At 43.0% G+C, this 21,397-nt stretch overlaps 3 protein-coding genes across 3 annotated transcripts; all 3 read right to left on the reverse strand.

The window, feature by feature from the left end:
• Positions 1–293: 293 nt before the first annotated feature.
• Positions 294–1,782, reverse strand: LOC115740275 (UDP-glycosyltransferase 72E1-like). Its single transcript, XM_030673763.2, has one exon. It carries the CDS (start codon positions 1,764–1,766, stop codon positions 318–320), a length of 1,449 nt encoding a protein of 482 aa, XP_030529623.1. The 5' UTR covers positions 1,767–1,782; the 3' UTR covers positions 294–317.
• Positions 1,783–7,272: 5,490 nt separating this feature from the next.
• On the reverse strand, positions 7,273–8,917 carry LOC115740300 (anthocyanidin 3-O-glucosyltransferase 5-like). Its single transcript, XM_030673780.2, has 2 exons — positions 7,995–8,917; positions 7,273–7,828 (listed from the first exon to the last, which is right to left on the reverse strand). The coding sequence occupies exons 1-2, from the start codon at positions 8,891–8,893 to the stop codon at positions 7,273–7,275; spliced, it is 1,455 nt and encodes a 484-aa protein (XP_030529640.1). The 5' UTR covers positions 8,894–8,917.
• Positions 8,918–11,773: 2,856 nt separating this feature from the next.
• LOC115740274 (anthocyanidin 3-O-glucosyltransferase 5-like) lies at positions 11,774–16,174 on the reverse strand. Its single transcript, XM_030673761.2, has 2 exons — positions 15,141–16,174; positions 11,774–12,575 (listed from the first exon to the last, which is right to left on the reverse strand). Exons 1-2 carry the CDS (start codon positions 16,040–16,042, stop codon positions 12,014–12,016), a joined length of 1,464 nt encoding a protein of 487 aa, XP_030529621.2. The 5' UTR covers positions 16,043–16,174; the 3' UTR covers positions 11,774–12,013.
• Between the last annotated feature and the right edge of the window lie 5,223 nt (positions 16,175–21,397).

The following is a 21,397-nucleotide window of genomic DNA, read 5'->3' on the forward strand; positions in this document are numbered from 1 at the left end:
TTAGTGAATTGTCAAAAGGTATATCACTAAATTAGCCAAATTGAAAATTTTAGGACTGATTTGTCCACCATACAATGAGTTCAAGACTTTTTTTTTCTTACAAGGTTTCCTTTCACATCTATTTCACGAATCAATCTAACTGGATTACATATATATAAGACAATCATCACTAAATTAAGGATCTTTATTGTGGATCAATGTTTGGGAGTATCTTGGGACGGAGCATGCTGGTCCAATACCCTTATGTAACTTGAACAAAGATAATCACGAAAAGTATCAGCCAAACAGAAAAAAGGAAGCTAAATCTTATGCAATTTCTAAGCACCGAGAGCCTTGGCACTCAGGCTGTGCAACTTGATTTCACATTCCTTGGCCACTTGGGTCAGTGAATTGTGAGACGAACCGCCCTTACATATGGCTGCCGTCGCGCCGCGCTGCAGCTCCTTGGCCCTAGTCCTCATTCCGTTCCCTTTCGGACCCATGATGTTTCTTGCCACGTCCGCTATCTCCTCTCTTCCGATCACCCCGCCGGCTGGCCTCGTCCTTGACCGGACAGCCATGCCGAGCTTCTCCACCAGCATGGCGGCGTTCATCCCCTGCTCCGCATACAGCGGCCATGCCACCATGGGCACTCCGTTCACTATGCTCTCTAGAGTCGAGTTCCAACCGCAGTGGGACACAAACCCTCCCACGGACTTGTGGGCCAGGATCTCGGTCTGCGGGGCCCACATGGGCACCACCACTCCCCGGTCGCTAGTCCGGGTGTAGAACCCCTCGGGGAGATAGTTCGGCGTCCCGTCCTGGCTGTTGGACACGTTGAAGAAATTCGCCGACGCATCGCCGTCCATGGGCGGGCGCACCACCCAAACGAATCTCTGCTGGCTCAGCTCCAGCCCCCAAGCCAGCTCGGTGGTTTGCTCCGCCGATAGGGTCCCACCGCTCCCGAAAGAAACGTAAATGACCGATTCGACTGGTTGCATGTCCAACCAGTTCATCACCTCGCTCTCTGAATTCGGTCCAACCGGTCTAACCAGTGGACCAACCGTGTAGACCGGCGCCTTAGTGACCCGGCCCAAGAGCTTTCCATCTTCTAGTGCATGCAATGTTGAAGGCTCCAGATCTTGCCACGTGTTCACCAGAATTCCATCGGCCGTCGGTATTTCCCTCCCAATTCGAGTATACTCCGCATAAAGACTCTTATCGGTCTGGTTCACAAACAGGTCGAAGGTGTCCTCGAATCGGACCGGTTCAAGACCTGGAATTTCCCAAGGCTTCTTCAAAATACGATGCTCATGTTGTGCCTTCACATCCATGGTGGGCAAGTGAATGGTGGCCGCAAGAAACCGAGCCGTCGAGGTAATGAAAACGTACTTGAGCATGTCAAACTCCTCAGCCACAGCCAGAGCTTCGGTTCCGAACAAATCGACCACAAGAGCTGTCGGGCGCGCCCTCATGGCGGAGATAGCGGCCCTCAGCGAAGGCAACGCCTCGCGCATCATGATGACTAGCTGGGTTACGATCGAGGTGGTCGAGTCGACGAGCCCAGAAATGTCAATCAGGGGGAGCAAGACGAGCTCCAGCTGATTCGGAGCCGATGCCGAACTGAAAATGGGGGATTCCTCGATCGACGAGGCGGGTGCCACCACGAAGACAGTGACATCGAAGCCGTGGTGGACGGCGAGGCACTTCCCGAGCTCCATGACGGGGATGAGGTGGCCCATGCCGGGGCTCGCGAGGAGCGCTGCATGAGGCTTTAGGGTTTGCATGATTGGCTTTTCCAAGACAAGGGTTCGGGTGAGGCTTTGGGTTTGCGTTGCATGAATGGGTTCTCGTGCAAGTGGTATTTATAGCGAAGACGAGTATCATCATTAACCAAGAAGTATCTACATGATAGAGTTGTGCAAGGTTACGATTACTGAATTACATGCGTATCTTTCCGGACTAGTGACTATATTATATTTGGAGAATTCAACTCTAGGGGCGTGGAGAAATCCCTAATGAGCCCTAGTTTGGAAGTACATGGGGTCACTTTTTTGCTCACGGTAGACGGGATAGGGCCCGACTTTTTCAAGTTGCTATGTGCCCCATTCGTTGTCAACCCTTTGGCTTTATTTGGAGTCCTGGCGACGCGATGTGTCCCAGTTCAGAACGACCGAGGCAGAAACCCGACATGCAATTTAATGAAGAAGGGCTGTCCGTATGGCCACACCCATGTGTCGGCTGCAGCACCTTTCTGAAACTTCAAAACCGCCATGCTTATGGTTATCTTTCCAGATTTTATCTATGAACTTCAAGACCGCCATACAGTCTTAAAAAGTTGTGAAAACTTTCGGAAGAGGGATTTTTATTTTTTTTTTGCCTTGTCTTTTGGTGCATGCATAAGAAGTCAATTCACATCCAGAAAGTTCTACGCAAGCAGTTTGATCCGTTCTTGATTTGAGGGTTTTAAACCGCCTACTTTCTCATTAACCATCCAATCAATCATGGGGAAGCCCCATTGTGGGAACAAGAATTTCACACGAGGTATGCTACGATAACTCTTTTGTTTTTTTATAGTCTGGATGGACCTGATCAACGCATTTGCCACGAATCATGTTAGAATACAACTATATTATCAAATCAGTATAAACTATATTATCATGTGTTCATCCCATTGACGTGAAAATCATAGCTTTTACTCTTCTACCATGTGTGGAAGCCGCCCTACATAACTCGTGATATGCCTTCCAATTTAGCTGGGATCGTCTTGCGGTGCCACGCTTATTTTTTTAGATTTTGGTCCCATTTGATTCAGTATAACAAATGGGCTCTAGGGCTTTAGAGTCCCTTAGGCGAATGCAAATGGCGTATGATTCGTTTATTGACCAACTTTGGGGAAATGCAATTAATTAATTCTGATTAATTAATTCCAACAGATGGTAAAATGGATCTAGAACCTATAGTTTAATTGATTTGATAATGCAGGTCATAAATGTGTTACCTTAAGTTTTTAAACAAGCTTAAAGGGATCATAAATGGGTTATTTAAAAGCTTAATGGGTTGAGAATTGACTCATTTTTAACTCTTATCAAAAATGGAGCGCTAACTCATTTCCAACCCATATAAGGTGGAGTTGGAGATGTCGGGACAATTTTTATAATTTTTTATTCTTTTAAATTTTAAAATTTTCTATTTTTTTTATATATTTTTTTCTTTCTCTTTCTTTCATGTCCTTTTTGTTTCTACGGCGACCCTCGCCCACCTTAGAAGAAAAAAAAGAAAAATAAAATAAAATACAAATTCAGAATTTTTTAATTATTATAAACAATTGTCTTCTAGCTTTATATTGTATGGAAGTGTTATAATAATATAGCTTTAAGTTATCCTATACTGTGTTTAAATATGAAAGTGTTTTAATAATACAAGTTAGTATGAGTTGCATTATATGTGGTTGGTCGGGTAAGGGTCGCCAGATTTTTCTTGCATGGGAATGGTTCAAAGCGGGTTAAATATTTCAATTTGGGTCGAACCATTTTCATCCCGACCCAACCCAACAGGTCTAATCATGGGTATGCCCGGTCGTGGCAATAAGAATTTCTCATGGCCCGGGCATGGTATAATTACTCTTTTCTATTAGTCTGTTTGGACGGACCCAATTGATCATTTGCCACGAACCATGTTAGTATTTTTAACTACATTATCATGTACGTATAAACTACGTTATCATGCGTGTGTCCCGATGATGTGAAAATCACAGCTTTTACACTTCCAACCATGTGTGGAAGCCGCCCTAAATGACTCCTGGTCTAAGCCGCCAATTGTGCTGGGATTGTAGTGCCAGCGGCTTCCCTAAGCCTACGAGCTGGTTGACCGGTAGAAATCTGTCAACTACGGCGAACTTTCCTCCTCGCTACAAAAATATGTCCGGATCTCAATCGCACGAGGAATTGAAAAGCTGTGGCTTGCGATCCCGTCAGCCTGAAATTATAGTTATCGTGAAGTCCGTGTCAACGCCACTGTTGCCTACGCCGTAAGAAGTTGCGTAAGTCAACGTTAGCAGTAGGTTTCATGATAATGATGGTAATTATTGAGGCATTTTGTTGGAAAAGATTGTTGCGGACGAGAATGGGGTAAGCCGTCCAAAAGGCTCTGAGCCTATTATGCTGTCGCCCATTCGATCTTGAACTTTTTATTTTAGTCGATGTAGCCCTAAACATTTCAATGCGATTTTCCAACATAGTTCATCAAGCCGATTTAGGTCGAAAATTGATGACATGGTGGTCCAATCCAGCACCGGCCATCTTACATGGTATAACCGTTAGTTGACATGAACGACCTTAAATGAAAAGACCTCGTTAAGCAATTTCTTAAAAAAAAAAATCTTTTCTCTTTATCTTTCCACTATTCATGTTCTTCTCCATCGATCGCCGGCCACATGCAAGGATAGTACAACCCTCGCCAGCCAAAGGATGGTTGCGGCCCTTGTGTAGGGCAAGGGCCGTGTGACCCTCACTTGTGGCCGTTGAGGGTTTGCAATACCCTCATCTATGGTGAGTGAGGGTCGCCGCCATCACTGAGGCCCCAACCAATGGAAATCCAAGAAGAAGAAGGGAAAAAAAAATAAAAAGAACATAAAAGAAACAAAAGATAAGAAAAGATCGAGACTTGAAAAATTCTCTCAAAATGACATCGTTTCGAGCCTGTACACCTCAAATCATCGGGTGTGCCACATGAAACGAACAACGTTGTTTGGATTACCACGTCAACAATTTTCAATGTAAATTGATTAGAAAGACCACAATGAGAAATCGTCAAAGTGTATTATTGAGTTTATCATCGTACAATAAATTTAGAATTTTTCAAAAAATTCTCCCGTTGACAACATGATGCCGTTAAGAGATTATACAGTGTTAGACACTTGTCTCTATTGAATAGAGGGGGAAAAAGAAGGAAAAAAGAAGAATTAAATCCTTAACAAAGAGAACCTCCGTTGGTACTCCTTTGTGGCAATCCACGTGACACAAATTTACGGGAGAAAGTTACCAAAAAAGTCATAATCCTATTGTATTTGTACCAATTCGGTTCTAAATTTTTCAATTGTACCAATTGAGTCCTAAACCTTTTTATGATTTGTCAATATAATCCATCTAGCTAATTTTGATTGGAAATCACTAACTTGCTAGATATCTACCCTATGTGAAACGACCGTTGCTGACGTGAATAAATTTTTAATTTGTTTTGAGTTTTCGAAACTTTTTGTTACTTTTTTGTTGATTTGTTATTTCCTCTTTTCTTTCCTCTCTTTTTTTTTTCCCCAACAGTGGGACGGCAAGATCACCAACAGACTCTCGACCACAAGCGAGGTTTGGGAGAGGGCCTCAACGCCCTTGTCGACCACAAGCGAGAGTGTCGGGCCCTCTCGTAGACCAAGGAGAGGGATGACGCCTTAGCCTGCTGGCCGGTGAGGGCCACGATGCCCTCATCCAGACCAAGTGAGAGTTTCAGCACTCATTTGGAGGGCCCAACGCCTCGCTCATGGCCAGCAAGGGCCATTGGCCCTCACCTATGGTCGGCTGGCAACTTTGCCTGCCCAAAGTTCTAAAAAAAGAAAAGAAAATGATAATAAGAAATAAAAAAATTCAAATAAAAGTATTGGTTTGACTTAATGGACTACATTGGCAAATTGTCTAAACGTTCAGCACTGAATTGTTACAATCAAAAGTTTAAGACTAAATTAGCATGAGAGCAATAACTTTTAAGATTTTTTTTTTTTTGGTACTTTTCTCCATATCTATGACTGAATGAATCGATTGATTTCTACCCCAAATGATGTGTGGCTTTTGGGGCTCACTAAAATTAAAAGAGATCTCCAGATATGAAACCCTTCACCAATCCAAGTGCGCACATGTCGAGGATGGAAAGTCTCGCACGAGTGAAAGCTCATTGCAAGCTCGAGCCTCGTTTTGACCAACTTACCAAGAGAGATGATTTTCCTTCAGCACGCAGCAAAAATCTGCTCAACGGTTCAAATGGGGTCTTCTGTCCATTGGCCTCGCCATCGCCTTCGGAAACGGCAATTCCCGTGCGGTGGCGGAGCTGAAGATTATTATATTATGGCGTCTGATGATGTCAAATCGAAGCATGAAAGAAACGAGTTTGGGTTCAAGTGGCCGCTCGAGTCTGCGAAATTGCATGTTTCAAGCCGCGGATTGGATCTTCACATGTTGATTCAACTTTGCTCGATCGCGTTGGGTTGTTGTAGGACGAGCAATGTGCCCGTTAATACGACAATTTCGGAAGATAAAAGTTATTCTCATTGGCTTTTTATTTAATCAAGTCGAATATTTAATTACTTGGTTAAAAAAGTTCCTTTAGGCGAAAAGTTTTGCTTTTTTTTCCACAAAAAAAAAAAAAGGTGCTAAGCATACATACAAGCATGATAATTGTTGGGAGAATACAGCAGAAGTACGATATCTTTGCCCTAAGAGATTACCAAAAGATAACTCAAGTCCAAACCCGTTAACATATCCGGTTGAACTCATGTTTACTCAAAAGCTTAAATTAATGAGTTATGAGCTAACTTAGATATTAGTTGCTCCATATCACACCAATTCTTTGATGTGGGATTTTTCTAATACTATTCACAATTGAATCCTAACAATCTTCCTCTCACGAGTGAGCTCTGGTGTTAGGTATGTTCTCTCTTAAAAGGTTTTAGGACTCAATTAGCAAAAAAAAAAAAATTATGACTGAATTGACACAATTATAATAAGCTTAATAATTTTTTTTTCTGTAATTCTCCCTTTCACATTGGGAAAGATGTAAAAGATCAATTTTCGTATAAAAGCAAAAGCAGATTTATTTTATCATTAATATGGCGGGTACTTGAGTGAATGTCCAGGCTTCGGGATCGGGCCTAAGCAAATGACCCTTAAACAAAAACTCAGGCCGGCGCCCACCCATTTATAGCCATCGGCTTCGGCTCCCTCGTTCGATCACCGTCTTTGCCGTCGACTCTCTAAGTGACCAAACAATGCCGGATGCGACGACATTCGCACCATCGGATATCTGGTGTGCAGGCAACCGTTTGTGGGAGGTAGGGTTATCTGTTTTTAAATTATATTACTGTACATATGTACGTATTGAACACACAAGCTTGGGTTAAGAGTCCTAAACCATATCCAACTCATCCGTACACTCCGACCAAAACCTTTGCCATATTCAAGAACTGTTCCGTCGGTCTCCGTTATTGTCCCCCTATTCTGCTCACGCCATGCATGTGTCCGAACGCCCTTAACGGGATTTCTTAATCTGGTGGCCCCTCGTTTGGCAATCTTCCTTCATTTTGCGCAGGGACTCGTAGGAGCTGCCCCCTCTCGCCACCGCCATTTCCGCGCTCCTCTTGACTTCTTTGACCCTGGCTCTTGTAGCGTGCCCTTCTTCTCCCACCATCACTGTCCTCACCAGCTCCTCTACCTCCTCCCTCACCACGATCTCCTTCGACGGCAGCGCCTTCGGCCGGACCGCCACCCCTATCTCCTCCGCGAGGAGCGTCGCGTTCAGCCTTTGCTCCGCGTACAGCGGCCAGGCGATCATGGGCACCCCGTTCGTCATGCTCTCCAGGGTCGAGTTCCACCCGCAATGAGATAGGAAGCCGCCCACGGATGGATGGCTCAGGATTTCCACCTGTGGGCCCCACGATGGGAGTACTAATCCGCGGTCGCGCGTGCGTGCCGTGAATCCAACCGGCAAAAAGCTCAGAACCTCGTCGCCGTCGCCACCCTTTCCCGCGTCGAAGAATGACCCATCAAGAGACTTGACGGTTGGTCGCCGGAGTACCCATATGAACCTACGAAATTATACATTTGTAAGAGGAAGGAATTTTATCGAGTATGTAATCAAATAGCACTAATACAAAGCTTAGTTTATACGTGCTACGCTTTTTCATTTCTGCTTTTCGGAATATCATTAGGTTAAGGGCGTGCCCGGACAGTTATCCAAATCTCAAACCGCACCTTTGTTGGCTCAGCTCCAATCCCCAAGCCAGCTCCACTAGCTGCTCAGCCGACAAAGTCCCTCCACTTCCAAACGAGACGAACATCACCGACTCGCTCGGCTGCTTATCCAGCCATACCAGCAGCTCCTTCCCCAGACCGGCTCGTCTGACCGGTCTAATGAGCGGCCCAACTGTGTATACAGGACCGTTCACCACCCGGCCCAAAAACTCTTCCTTCCTCAGTGCGGCGAGCGTCTCGGCCTGCAAATCCTCCCACACATTCAACAAGATTCCATCTGCCATCCGGATCTCGCCAGCCTGCCTCACGTACTCGCGGTATTGCTGGTTGGATCGGTCCAGCATCGGGTCCACCACGTCCTCCGGTCGGACCGGCTTGCAACCCGGGATCTCGAGCGGTTCGGTTCGGTCCACGTACTCTCCCTTCACTTCCTTGTCTAGCGTCGGCGAGTATATGGCCAACGCAAGAAACCATGCGTTGGAAGTGTTGTAGACGTACTTTGGGATCCCCAACTCGTCGCCAATGCACAGGTGCTCCGTCCCGAACAAGTCCACGATGAGGACATCGGGCCGCACATCCATCGCCACGAGCGCGGACCTGAACGCCGGCCTTGCCTCGCGCATCATGACCGCAAGCCTCGTGGCCAGGGCGGCATCCTCACCGAGGCCTGAGGCCGAGAGTTCAGGGGGAGGGAGCTCCAAAACGTCGAGGAGCTTGGTGGTCATGGCGAACTCGATGATCTCGGCCTCGGCGCCCGAGGCCTGCAACGGAAGGATGAAGACGGTCACCTGGAAGCCATGGTCAGCGACGAGGCGCTTGCCAAGCTCGATGACTGGGATGAGGTGGCCCATGCCAGGGCTCGAGAGGAGCGCGGCATGGAGCTTTTTCGGCTTCTCCATCGATGAGTTGGAGGAGAAGAGGTCGAAATCTTTGGAATGAAGTGAAGCTCAGAGCGCGTATGAAGAAGTCATGTCAGCTACAAGTTTACAACCCGGGCTGGTGAGGGGGTCTTTAAGGAGGTTGAGAATCCAACTTTGGGGAGGTTGATCCAATGGTTGGTGGTTCTGCTTTGACTTTATAAATGTCCAGAGATGCAAGATAAAGTGCGGAACCAACACAAGCCATTCGATCGTATGAGTAATTCGAGATCGATCGTACGTGATTTATGGTTCAAGCTCGAACTCCTCGTTGCTCAACTCGGTAGGCTCGCGAGCTAATTCGAGCTTCTATGATTATTTTTAAAACGTTATAGTATCTTTAAAGTAAACAAAGAATTCATAAAATTATATCCCTTACAGATATACATATACTGCAGAGAAAATTACTAAAGCTTGTCAAGATCGAGTCCAAACTTGAATTCGGGATGCATTTATAATAGATTGTGATCAAATCGAGTCGACCTAAAAGTAGGAGCCCAGTGGAGCTACAACTTGATGACGCATTAACGCGTGGATTCCACTATACTAAACCAGTATTATTCACTTATAGTTGAGTTCATTTCCCACGTCATTCTTTCGTGAACTCGAAAGATTCCGGCGAGAACAGTGACGAGCGCTAGAGAAAAGACAAAACAGGCAATGTGGAAGCCTTAGTCAATTCTATGGCGTGGCCCAAGAAAAGATAAGATCGTATATTAATAATGAGATATGCTTTTCTGGTAGTATTGTTAAGACAGGTACAATCTCAATCATATACTCAAACATCATTATCGCGTGTTTTGTATAAAACATTCATTAATTGAGAGGTTGTGTGGTTAGAAATAGCGACAAGTACTATTAGGCTGTCGGGTTAGTAGCTTCTATTGACAATAGAAACCTAAGCGAGTCTTTAAACTACTTAAACAGGCGATGTGGAAACCTTAGTCAATGCTATGGCGTGGCCTAAGAAAAGATGGGATCATAAAGTGACAATCGTAGGGTGCTCCATTTGGTGACGCCCTTGATGACCAGGCACCTCTCATTTAAGTTTAACCATTTTAAGATCTGCTCAATTATTACTTGAGATTGGCATACTGATCCGGAGTCGAACTCAAACTCATATTTAGCTTGAATTCCACATTCATTTATAAGTTGTGAAAATTTAAGGCACTATTGCCCACTATTTTCTGAAATTTAATCGGATGAATACGTCATTTAATATCTAAGTATTCAACGCTCCTTAAACTGTTACATCAAAATTTAAATATTTTAACGATTACAGTCAAGTTGAGTTGAATTGAAGTCATGTATGTTAATTTTTCCATTCGCGCCAAGATTAAGCAAGAAATTAAATTACTCGATCGAGGTCGAGATGAGTTGAGTTTCAAAACCCTAAAAACGAGAGTCAAGTCAAGCTCAAACTCGACGCCATATGCGTGAATTTGATTCGAGCAAAGGCGTTAGTAGATTTCACTTGCTACGTGATTTGTTCGTGAGCCCTAAAAATTCCGGCAAGAAAAGTCACAGAAGAGGGAATTAAAGCAAGCATTCGATGTGGGAAAGGCTTGATCGATTCCATCAAGTCGCTTCGGATAAGATAGGACCCCTAATGGTCATAATCATGTTTTTTCTCCATTTGATGGCGCCCTTGATCGACAGGCATCTTTCATCTCTAACATATAAATTAAGGCTAGACCTTTCCCTCACGTAACTATCGAAACCGATGTCATAATCATGTTTTTCTCCTGGTCCTATGGTCCCAGGAGATGTCATGCCTTTATAATATTTCCCTATTGGATTGAAATACACAACAGATCTCAGCTTAAACTAGGGTAATTTCATTTTCGCTTCCAGATGCAAAGAATAAAGAGGGTACAAAGAGGCACATGGCTCCCGAGACCATAGACTCGCGAGGAGTCAAAGAGGCAATTCTATGGTCTTCAAGAGACATCTTCTCCGTGTAATTCTCACCATTGGATTGAAATGTAAAAAATCTCGGTCGTTCAATAGATCTCTGTCCGAACGGTTGTCACATTTTTTCTCTTTTCAATCTAACGGTGAAAAAGCTAAGGAGACACGGTGACCCTTAGGGGGACCATATAAACTCATCCGGGGCAGTTAAGGTTGATTCTATGGTTCTAAGCATCTCTGAAAACGAAACAGAGAAAGATAATCATTATAGAGCATTGCTAGCCTGACGTCGCCGTTAAGTAACGGTGCAATGCACAGCACTATGTTTGGAAAAAAAAGTTGGTCTTATTTTCAGAAACAAAATTTACTCGTATCATTTAAAGGGGAGAGCTAAAGGTGAAGAAGCCACCATTCAGGATGAAAAGCTGAAGGCACCGTCTCGGGCCTTAGAAGACGACCCTTTACGGACATGGTCGCGGTTGCACATCACAGGATTAGGTCAATCAACCTAAGCCATCGGCTCCCTCTTCCGACCGCTGTCTTTTCCGTAGGTGCCTCTTTCCATTCTATCTCTCTCTCTCTCTCTCACCGAGCAATTCATGCACAAGTAACAACGTTTGCACCATTGAATAATGGGAGTGATCAATTTCCGGTCTGTCCAATGAAATCGATGGATTATTCATAAGGATGAGCTACACATATTAATTTTAAAAATATTAAATAAAATTCAAGTTACATTTAAAAAACATAACCGATAGATCATTATGTTTACATTAAAGAAATATAAATAAATAAATAATCGGCCCGGTCCGGTTCCAGGAGGAATCGGAACAAAAATCACCGATTCTAATTTATGAAATCGGGAACTGGACCGAACCAGCTAGTCCGGGCTGTTCCTGGTTCGATCAATCTATCTTGCTCATCCCTACTAAACAATTGACGGCAGGCACAAAGAATGATTAAGAGGGAGGGTTTTTCATGTTGAATGTACGCGAGTACACTTATTTGCTCATCCATACAACAAGTTATTGGGAGAGTACTGAAAGCAATGTCTCCTCTACCGAGGACACTTGAACGGGGAAGGAGCCCTACATCATCAATACACTTGAACCAACTCAACCATTGTACTGCCAAATCTGCATTATTGATAATTATTCCATTCTACCGAAGGCCATGCACGCATGCGACGACTTAATGAGCTTTCATAATCTGGTGGATCCTCTTTTTGCAATCTTCCTTCATTTTGCGCAGGGACTCGTAGGAAGTACCCCCTTCGGCCACGGCCTCTTCTGCGCTCCTCTGCAGCTCCTTGACTCTAGCTCTTATCGCCTGCCCTCCTTCCTCCACCATCATCGTCCTCACCAGCTTCGCTATCTCCTCCCTCCCCGCCACCTCCTTCGACGGCAGCTCCTTCGGCCGGATCGCCGCCCCGACCTCCTCCGCTAGGAGTGTCGCGTTTAGCCTTTGCTCGGCGTACAGTGGCCAGGCGATCATGGGCACCCCGTTCAGTATGCTCTCTAGGGTCGAGTTCCATCCACAGTGAGATAGGAAGCCGCCCACGCATGGATGGCTCAGGATCTCTGCCTGCGGGCCCCATGACGGGAGTACTAATCCGACGTCGCGGGTACGTACCGTGAATCCGTCTGGCAGAAAGCTCGAAAGCTCGTCGTTGCCACCGCCTGCCTTCCCCGCATCAAAGAACGATCCGTCATCGAGAGATTTGACAGTTGGTTTTCGAAGTATCCATATAAACCTACGAAATTATACATTTGTAAGATGAAAGAATTTATCGAGTATATAACCAAAAAACACCAAAACAAAGGTTAATTTAGAATACCACACCTTTTTATTTATTCTTTTTGGATTATTATTGTAAGGCCTTCCCCGAGTGCGAAAAAAAGTTACACTGAAAATGATCTTAATAAAAATGTTTTTATCATTATATTTTTCTTCATCCTTAACGAGAGATTGGTCAGAGGAAGGGGATAATTTCCTACAACCGACCTGTTAACGGTAAAACCACATACCATGTACATATTAACTTGAAAAATTCACCATCTTTTAAGTTTCAGTTTATCTCGCGAAAAATTGATGACTTGAAATACATTATCAAAAAAATTGATAACTTTTATTGCTTATAAAAATGAATGCACAAAAGACATTCTCATGTCTGCGAAATTATTTAGACATAAATTATTATCGATAATGAAATAATACTTCGTTGACTAATTATTTTAAACTGTACAAACGATCATTTTTAAGAAAGTACTCATTATCCGTGAAACAAATTAAGCCTAAGAAAAATATTTTTTCTCCGTGTCCCAGGCGCCAAGATTTTGGAAGGAGGCAAAAGAAAATCAGAAGATGATCATCAAGATAAGATTTAATCTAAATGGTCAAAAAGAGATGAAAATTGTCCCAAAAGTCCTAAATCTATTGCACCTTTACTAATCCAATCCTATAACCTTTAAATTTTATCAATTGAGTACTAAACATTATTATGTTTTGTCAATTGAGTCTATCCGATCAATTTTGATAAAAAAAATTCGTTGATGTGGATGCTAACTATCCTATGTAGCACGATCGGTCCTTAGTGGACAATTTTAATACTATTCTAATGCATTTTTTTGAATTTTTTATTTTTTCTTTACTTTTTTCGTTTTTCCTTTTGTTTTTCCCTCCTATGGTCATTATTGGGCCTCGTCGACCTCCGCCGTCCTCAGCCAAGGCTTGTCCTGACCGAATTGGGCGAGGGTCGCCCCCGTAGGCCTGGCAAGGGCTGCCAGCCCCTATGAAGCACCGACACGCCAAACCCCCCGGCGTGTCGGTGTCGGACGCGTGTCGGTATCCGACACGCGTCCGACACGCATTCGACACGTGGTCAACTCGTGTCGAAGATCCGACACCCGGTCAACGCCAGCGACACGCCGGGGACACGCGAGTCGGTGAGGAGAGAGGGAGGGGAAAAGCAGATCCGAATGGCAGAGAACGGTAGGGGAGGGGGAAGAAGAGCGTCTCGGGCCATGAGAGAGATATGAGGGAGGAAGCCGGCGACGTGCGGCCAGTGCCCGAGCAGGGAACGGCCTTCGTGTGCGCCGGAGCAGAGAGAGCGAACGAGCCGAAGGACAGAGGGAGAGAGCGCCGGAGGAGAGACGAGCAGCAAAAATCATAGTGGTCGACGTCGGGGTTGGTTTAGCGGGACAGAGAGGAGTGACACAGAGGAAGGGGTGCGAGATTTTTTAAGGAAGTAAAGAGACAGAGGGGTGGGGGGATATTTTCTCGCAGAGAGGAGAGAGAGAGATGAAAAGTGTGAGATGTTTTCGGTGATGTTTTCAAAAAGTAAAGAGAGAGAAGAGGGGCAGCAGAGAAGAGAGAGAGAGAGAGAGAGAGAGAGAGAGGGGAGGAGAGAGGTGACGCGCGTGTCAGAGATTTTTTCAAAAGTAAAGGGAGGATTCATGACATTAGTTTATTTATTTTCTAGGCTGATTGAGATCAAATTACGAGAGTATTCATGACATTAGCTTTGTTTTTATTATAAGAACTATTTTTGTAAATTTTTCATTTTATAAAAAATTATAGAAATAATAATATATCATACATACATAAAAATATATTTAATATACAACGTGTCGAAAATCTCTATTTTTTAGAAATGACGTGTCGACGTGTCGTGTCGTGTCGCCCGTCTCGTATCGTTGTCGATGCTACTTAGGCCAGCCCTTGGCGAGGGTCGCCCTTGCCCAATTTGGCAAAGGGCAGCACTCGCATGCTCGATCCCGCAAGCGCGACCCTCGCCTGCGGCCGATAGAGGTAAAAATAAGAAAGAAAAAAGTGAATGAAAATGAAGAAATGAAAAAAAGAAAATAATTTAAAAATATGAAAATATTATTGAAAATTGTCTAGATCAATGTTAATCGTGCCGAGTAGGATAACCAGCATCCACATCAGCGATTTTTGATCAAAATTGGCCAGATAGACTTAATTGAAAAATTGTGAAAAAGATTTAGGACTCAATTGACAAACTTAAAAGTTTAGAATTGACTTTTGCGCAATAGGTTTAGGACATTTTGGACCAGCTATTATATCATATACTGTACAACAGATATTCTAAAAAGAACATTGTAAGTTAAAACAGAGTAAATAAAAAGTTTTTCTTTTTTCTTAAAGCGTGCGCGGGGCGGATTAGCAAGGAGAAAATGGTTAAAACCAGGCCCGCCCCGTGCTCCACCGAATGCCTCGTGGATCATTTCTGCATGTAATATTTTGCTCATTCGGCCGGGTCGGTTCCCCGGACAGTTATCCAAATCTCAAACCGTACCTTTGTTGGCTCAGCTCCAATCCCCAAGCCAGCTCCACCAGCTGCTCAGCCGACAAAGTCCCTCCACTTCCAAACGAGACCAACATCACTGACTCGCTCGGCTGCTTATCCAGCCATTCCAGTAGCTCCTTCCCCAAACCGGACGGTCTGACCGGTCTGATGAGCGGCCCAACCGTATATACCGGCCCTTTCGCGAACCGGCCCAAAAACTCCTCATTCCTCAGTGCGGCGAGCGTCTCCGCCTGCAAATCCTCCCACACATTCAACAAGATTCCATCTCCCATCGGTATCTCGCCAGCCAGCCTCACGTACTCGCGGTACTGCTGGTTGGATCGGTCCAGCATCTGGTCCACCACGTCCTCCGGTCGGACCGGCTTGCAACCCGGGATCTCGAACGCTTCAGTCCGGTCCACATACTCTCCCTTCACTTCCTTGTCCAGCGTCGGCGTGTATAAGAACGACGCAAGAAACCATGCATTGGATGGGACGTAGACGTACTTTGGGACCCCCAGCTCGTCGCCAATGCACAGATGCTCCGTCCCGAACAAGTCCACGATGAGGACATCGGGCCGGGACTCCATCGCGGCGAGCGCGGACCTGAACGCCGGCCGGGCCTCGCGCATCATGACCACAAGCCTTGTGAACACGGTGGCGTACGGGCTGAGGCCTGCAGCCGAGAGGTCGGGGGCCGGGAGCTCCACGACGTGGAGGAGCTTGGGGATCATGGCGGAGTCGATGATCTTGGCCTCGGCGTGGGAGGCCTGCGAGGAGGGGAGGACGAAGACAGTCGCCTCGAAGCCGTGGTCGGCGACAAGGCGCCTGCCGAGCTCGACGATGGGGATGAGGTGGCCCATGCCGGGGCTCGAGAGGAGCACGGCATGGAGCTTTTCCGGCTTCTCCATCGATTGAATTGGAGGAAGAGAGGTGGAAATCTATGGAATGGAGTTAGCTGAGAGTGTACGAAGAAGATATGTTGGCTGCAGTACAAGGTTTGGCGAGGGGGTCTTAAAGTAGTTTTGAGTATCCTACTTCTTGTGGTAGAAAATATTCATAATATTGGTTGGTGGTGCCGTTGCATTTGATTATTCGAGATTGACCCACATGATTTACGGTGAAGCTCCAGCTCAGTCAATACTCAATTCGGCCGGGCCAATTTTCACCGGAAATCGCTCACATGGATGCAAGCTATCCTTGTGGTAAGGCCGACGCTAACCTGAAAATCATTTTAATAATTTTTTGAAATTTTTGTTTATTTTTTCTTTTTCTTTTTCTTTTTCTTTTTTTTTCTTCTTTTCTTCATTTCTCCTTTTCATTTTTCTTTTTCCCTTTTTCCCTCTGCCAGCCTCAAATGAGAAACGCCTGGGACTAGGCTAGCGAGGGCCACCAATCGAGGGACAAAAACAAAAGAAAAAAAGTAAAGAAGAAAAAATAATAAAAAATAATAAAAAGTTCAAGAAAATACTAAAATATTATTAAATTTTCTTCACTTCAGTGTTGACCGTCCCACGTAGGTCAGCTATCATCCACATCATCGATTTCTGGCCAAAATTGACGAGATAAACTCAATCCACAAAACGTTGAAAGGCTTAGGATTCAATTAACAAAATTAAACATTTATGATGAAATTGACAAAAGTGCAATAGGTTTAAGATTTTTGGAACACTTTTTCCTACTAAAAAACATAATGCACAAATGGGTACTCTTGCATCAGGTGAATTGAGATCCGACCTTTAAAAGTACGAGTCATGTCGAGCTAAAATTTGACACCATGCATGGGCGGATTCCACTAAACGAGGGAATATTCAAGCTCCGTTTGTTTCGCAAAAAATGAGCGATTGGGAAGCGTCTTCCAAAAAATGATCGAATATTGCTTACAAAAATGAATGCATGAAAATCTTTTCATCATCTGCACAATTAGTTATTGGTAATGAAAATACTAAACTATTTCAAGCTATAGATGCTACTGTTTTTAGAAAAATGTTTTTCAAATCATTCATTTTTCAGAAATAAACGGAGCCTCAATTTGAGTTTGTTTGACATTAGAATTGTATACATAGACATATCTTCTAATTTCTCGAGCTGTACGAGGAGAAAACTTCGTATACATTTTTGGGGGGGTTCTAGTTTATCTACGTCTATCCCAATGATCTAATTAACGAATCATTGTAATTGATGTTTGATCCCACAAAGAAAGAAGATATCTTCGTAAAGTGATTTTTATGATCCGATAAATAATAAAAAATATATGAATATTCCTGCTATTTTATATTTTCTTGAAAAAGGCGCTTGAGTTTTTTTTTTTTTTTTTTTTTTGGTCGGGAAAGGGGCTCGAGTTCACTCCCCGCGTCATTCGCTCTTAAATTGTAAAAAATCTAGAAGCATTTCGCTTGGTCACTAGTCACCCAACGATGTTGTAATGAAGTAAGGAAGTAAAAATAGAATATATTATAAAGAATGAATTAGTCGACTGGATATTCGGGAATCAAAAACTCATTAATTGAAAAGGGAATTTGAATTATTTGATTTTTTTTATTAGATCTTAAATCTTAATGAACTTCTTTTCATTTTCAGCAATTCATGAAAGAATGAATCGGGGAATCCTATGAATGTAACAGCTACAAGAAAAGACCTTCTGATAGTCAATATAGGACCTCACCACCCATCAATGCGTGGCCCCCTATGATCACGTCAGATAATCAGATGAAGAGCACCCTTGTCCTCCGTGAGCGAGCTTATTAAACTTGATGAGCTTATTAAACTTGATGGAGCAATCTGCAGAAAGCATTGCCGTATGGACCATCATACATATGAGAGAGAGAGAGAGAGAGAGAGAGAGAGAGAGAGCATTGACAGGGGTAAAGGCGAGGAGTGGGAAAAGGAGTGTCCACGAAACAAACTCGAAAAGGGAGGCTCAAAAGTGATGGAAACAGACGAGCTTTACAGGTCACGTGGTGGGGTTGAGGAGGTGCTTCTTCCATTTTGATTGGCGAAAAATTTGATAGTATATAAAAGAATCAAGGTGTTTGATTCTTGATCTCAAGGTACAATTATTGTGATTTTGATTGATATCTCCATATTCTTCTCCTTTGATTGATAAATTCAATGCATTAACTCTCCCTCAAATTGGGAATGGGAGCATCCCAAATTCCCAATTTGCGACATAAGTTTCCAAATGTATTCCTAGAAAGTGGTTTTGTGAAGAGATCAATAATTTGATGCACAGACGGAACATACTTAGTCACAAGTGTTCCAAGAGCCATTTTTTCTCGCACATCTAATTCGATATGTTTAGTTTTTGCATGAAACACTAGATTAACCGACATATAAAGTGCACTCATATTATCACAAAATAGTATTGGTAGACTTGAGAGATGAATATCCAAATATCTTGAAAGGAATGATATCCAAGTAATCTCTGCAGATGTCAATACTATTGCACGATACTCTGCCTCTACACTGGATCAAGCAACTATTTGTTGCTTCTTTGGACTCCACAATATACGGTTACTACCTAAAACAGTACAAAATTCAGTAGTCGATCATCGAGTCAAGGGACAACCTACCCAATCTACATCACAGAAAGCATACAAGTCCAAATTTGACTTGGATAGGATTTGCGTGCCTCAATCTGTTGTGCTGCTGACATAACGTAAAATACACTACACAGTTTGAAAATGACTCACGGTAGGTTCATGCATGTATGAAATATTTGGTCGTGTAATCGTGAGATATTGAAGAGCTCTGACAATACTTCAATATAGCGTAGGATCTGAAAATAATGTTGCATTTGTACTAGAATGAGAGTTTGTGGCCATAGGTGTGGAAATCGGCTTGCAGCCCTCCGTTTGTGCACGTTTAAGAATTGATAAAGCATATTATCGTTAGCACAAATAAAAACCACTAGAAAATATCCTAACCTTCACACCTAGAAAATAGTGTATCGGCCCCATATCCTTCATTGCAAATTCGCTACTCAATATAGAGATGAACCTATCAAGCAATTTTGGATCATCATCTGTAATGATCATGTCATCTACATATAAAAATATAGCTAGAATGTTGTGATCCGATTTTTGTATAAATAACAAAGGATCCGAAATGCTGCAAAAGAAATCGAATGCCTAAAGAAATAAGCTAGAGCGATCAAACCATGCTTTTGGTGTTTGCTTGAGGCCATACAAAGCTCTCTCCAATTTGCAAACATAAGATGGATGATTTTCGTCCTCAAAACCGAGTGGTTGTTCCATATAAACAGGCTGCAAAAAAAATCCATGTAAGAATGCATTTTTAACTTCTAATTGTTTGCTAGGCTAACATTTAACAATAGCAATGGTGAGGACCATCCTTATGCTTCATGGTCAAACAACAGGCGAGACTATCTCAAGGAAATCTACTCCTGCTACTTGAGAATATCCCTTTGCGACCAATCTTTCTTTTAATCTTTCTAATGTACCATCGGCCTTTAACTTAGACTTAAAAACCCATCTAAATCCCACAACATTAGTATTTGGAGGACATGGAACAACAGTCCAAGTTTTATTCCGATGCAAGGCCTCGAGTTCCTCTTTCATTGCCGCTAACCACCCTGGATGCTTTAAAGCAAAGCGTACATTGTTCGGTTCCTTCAGTATACACTCTATCATATGAAAATTGGCATATTTTAGACTAGGCTTCACAATTCCAGCACGTGCTTGAGTAACCATTGCATGATTTCGAGTGGGTGAACATACTACTAGGGAGTCATGAAGAACATCCAAAGAGGAATCTTTATTTGTCAAATTGCATGGAGAATCAAGCGGAGCACCGTAAGAGTCGCCAATTTCAACATGACTTTGGCGAACATTTGATTCACCTCCATCAATGTTGTCTTCATGAGAATTATCTTGAGTAATAGAATTCAATAAGTCTTGACACCTTTGATATGAGTTAGCATAGAACGCACCTTGTTGTAAATACAAAGGTGAAAATTCTGAGTCAAACGCTGAAGTATTTTTATTTGGTCAGCTTACAAATTCAAATATCTCCGCTTTATCATTTTGATCCCGAAATAATGAGCTGGGTACAAGATAAGGAAATACGGTCTCATTAAAGACAACGTGCCGCAATATATAAATTGGACTTGTCGGAGGATAGAGACATCGATATCCCTTATGGCGATCACTATAGCCTAGAAATACGCATGATAATGAGCGAGGATCGAGCTTATTCTTGGTTTAGTCTCTAAGATAAGGAAAGCACCTGCAACCAAAAACTCACAAAAAATTATAATCTGACTTTCTGCCAAATAATATTTTATAAGGTGATTTCATGCTTAACACCCTTGTAGGAAAATGATTCAAGAGAAAAATTGTCGGTTGAAAGCTTTCAACCCAATATTTTTAAGGAATTCTACTTTAATGAAGCATTGTCAAGCCAATTTCACATATGTGCCTATGTTTTCACTCGCCAACTCCATTATATTCTGTAGTATTTGGGCAAGATACTTGATTACCATTCCCATTCTTTTGCAAGTGGATCAAGAAATCAGCTCGATTGAACTCTCCTCCTCCATCAGATTGAAAAATTTTAACTCCAACTTGCTTTTTCAAATATTTCTCAAAATTGAGAAAACATGCATAAAAATTAGATTTTAGCCGCAATGGAAACAACCAATTATATCGCGTATGATCATCCGCAAAGCAAACATCATACTGAAACCTTTGAAATGAGATTATCGAAGCATTTCCCCGCAAAGGCTTAGTAGTACTAGTTTTGGAAGGCAAAAAAGGAAGTTTAGATGCTCGCCTCATTTGACAACTACTACATATGGTAGCAGGTTTATTTCAAGTAGTAACAGTAATATATTCTTTATTTTGCATATGACGGATTGTCATCGATTGTGGATGTCCTAACCTTTGATGCCAAGTAATTTCATTAGCTTTTCCGAACCGGTTTGAAAATAGTGCTTCTTTTGGCCCCTTTAAGGTGTATAGATCACCGTCATGGTTTCCAACTATTAGAACCTTTCCCATTTTCCTGTCACTTATCACAAAATCAGTGGCAAAGAACTCAAAATTTAGAGGATAGTAAGTTGCAAATTGACTCACTAATAATAAATTCTTTTTCATATGAGGAACAAGTAAAATATTTTTTAAGTCAACACTCTCTTAGCCCAAATTGATCCGAGCATCACCAGTGAATTTCAAGTGAATCACTATTTCCAACCATAATACTATCTTTTCCCATATATCGTCATAGGTTGAAAAGGTTACCAATTA

The sequence above is a fragment of the Rhodamnia argentea genome, chromosome 1 (genome assembly GCF_020921035.1).
Source record: "Rhodamnia argentea isolate NSW1041297 chromosome 1, ASM2092103v1, whole genome shotgun sequence".
Taxonomy (NCBI): domain Eukaryota; kingdom Viridiplantae; phylum Streptophyta; class Magnoliopsida; order Myrtales; family Myrtaceae; genus Rhodamnia; species Rhodamnia argentea.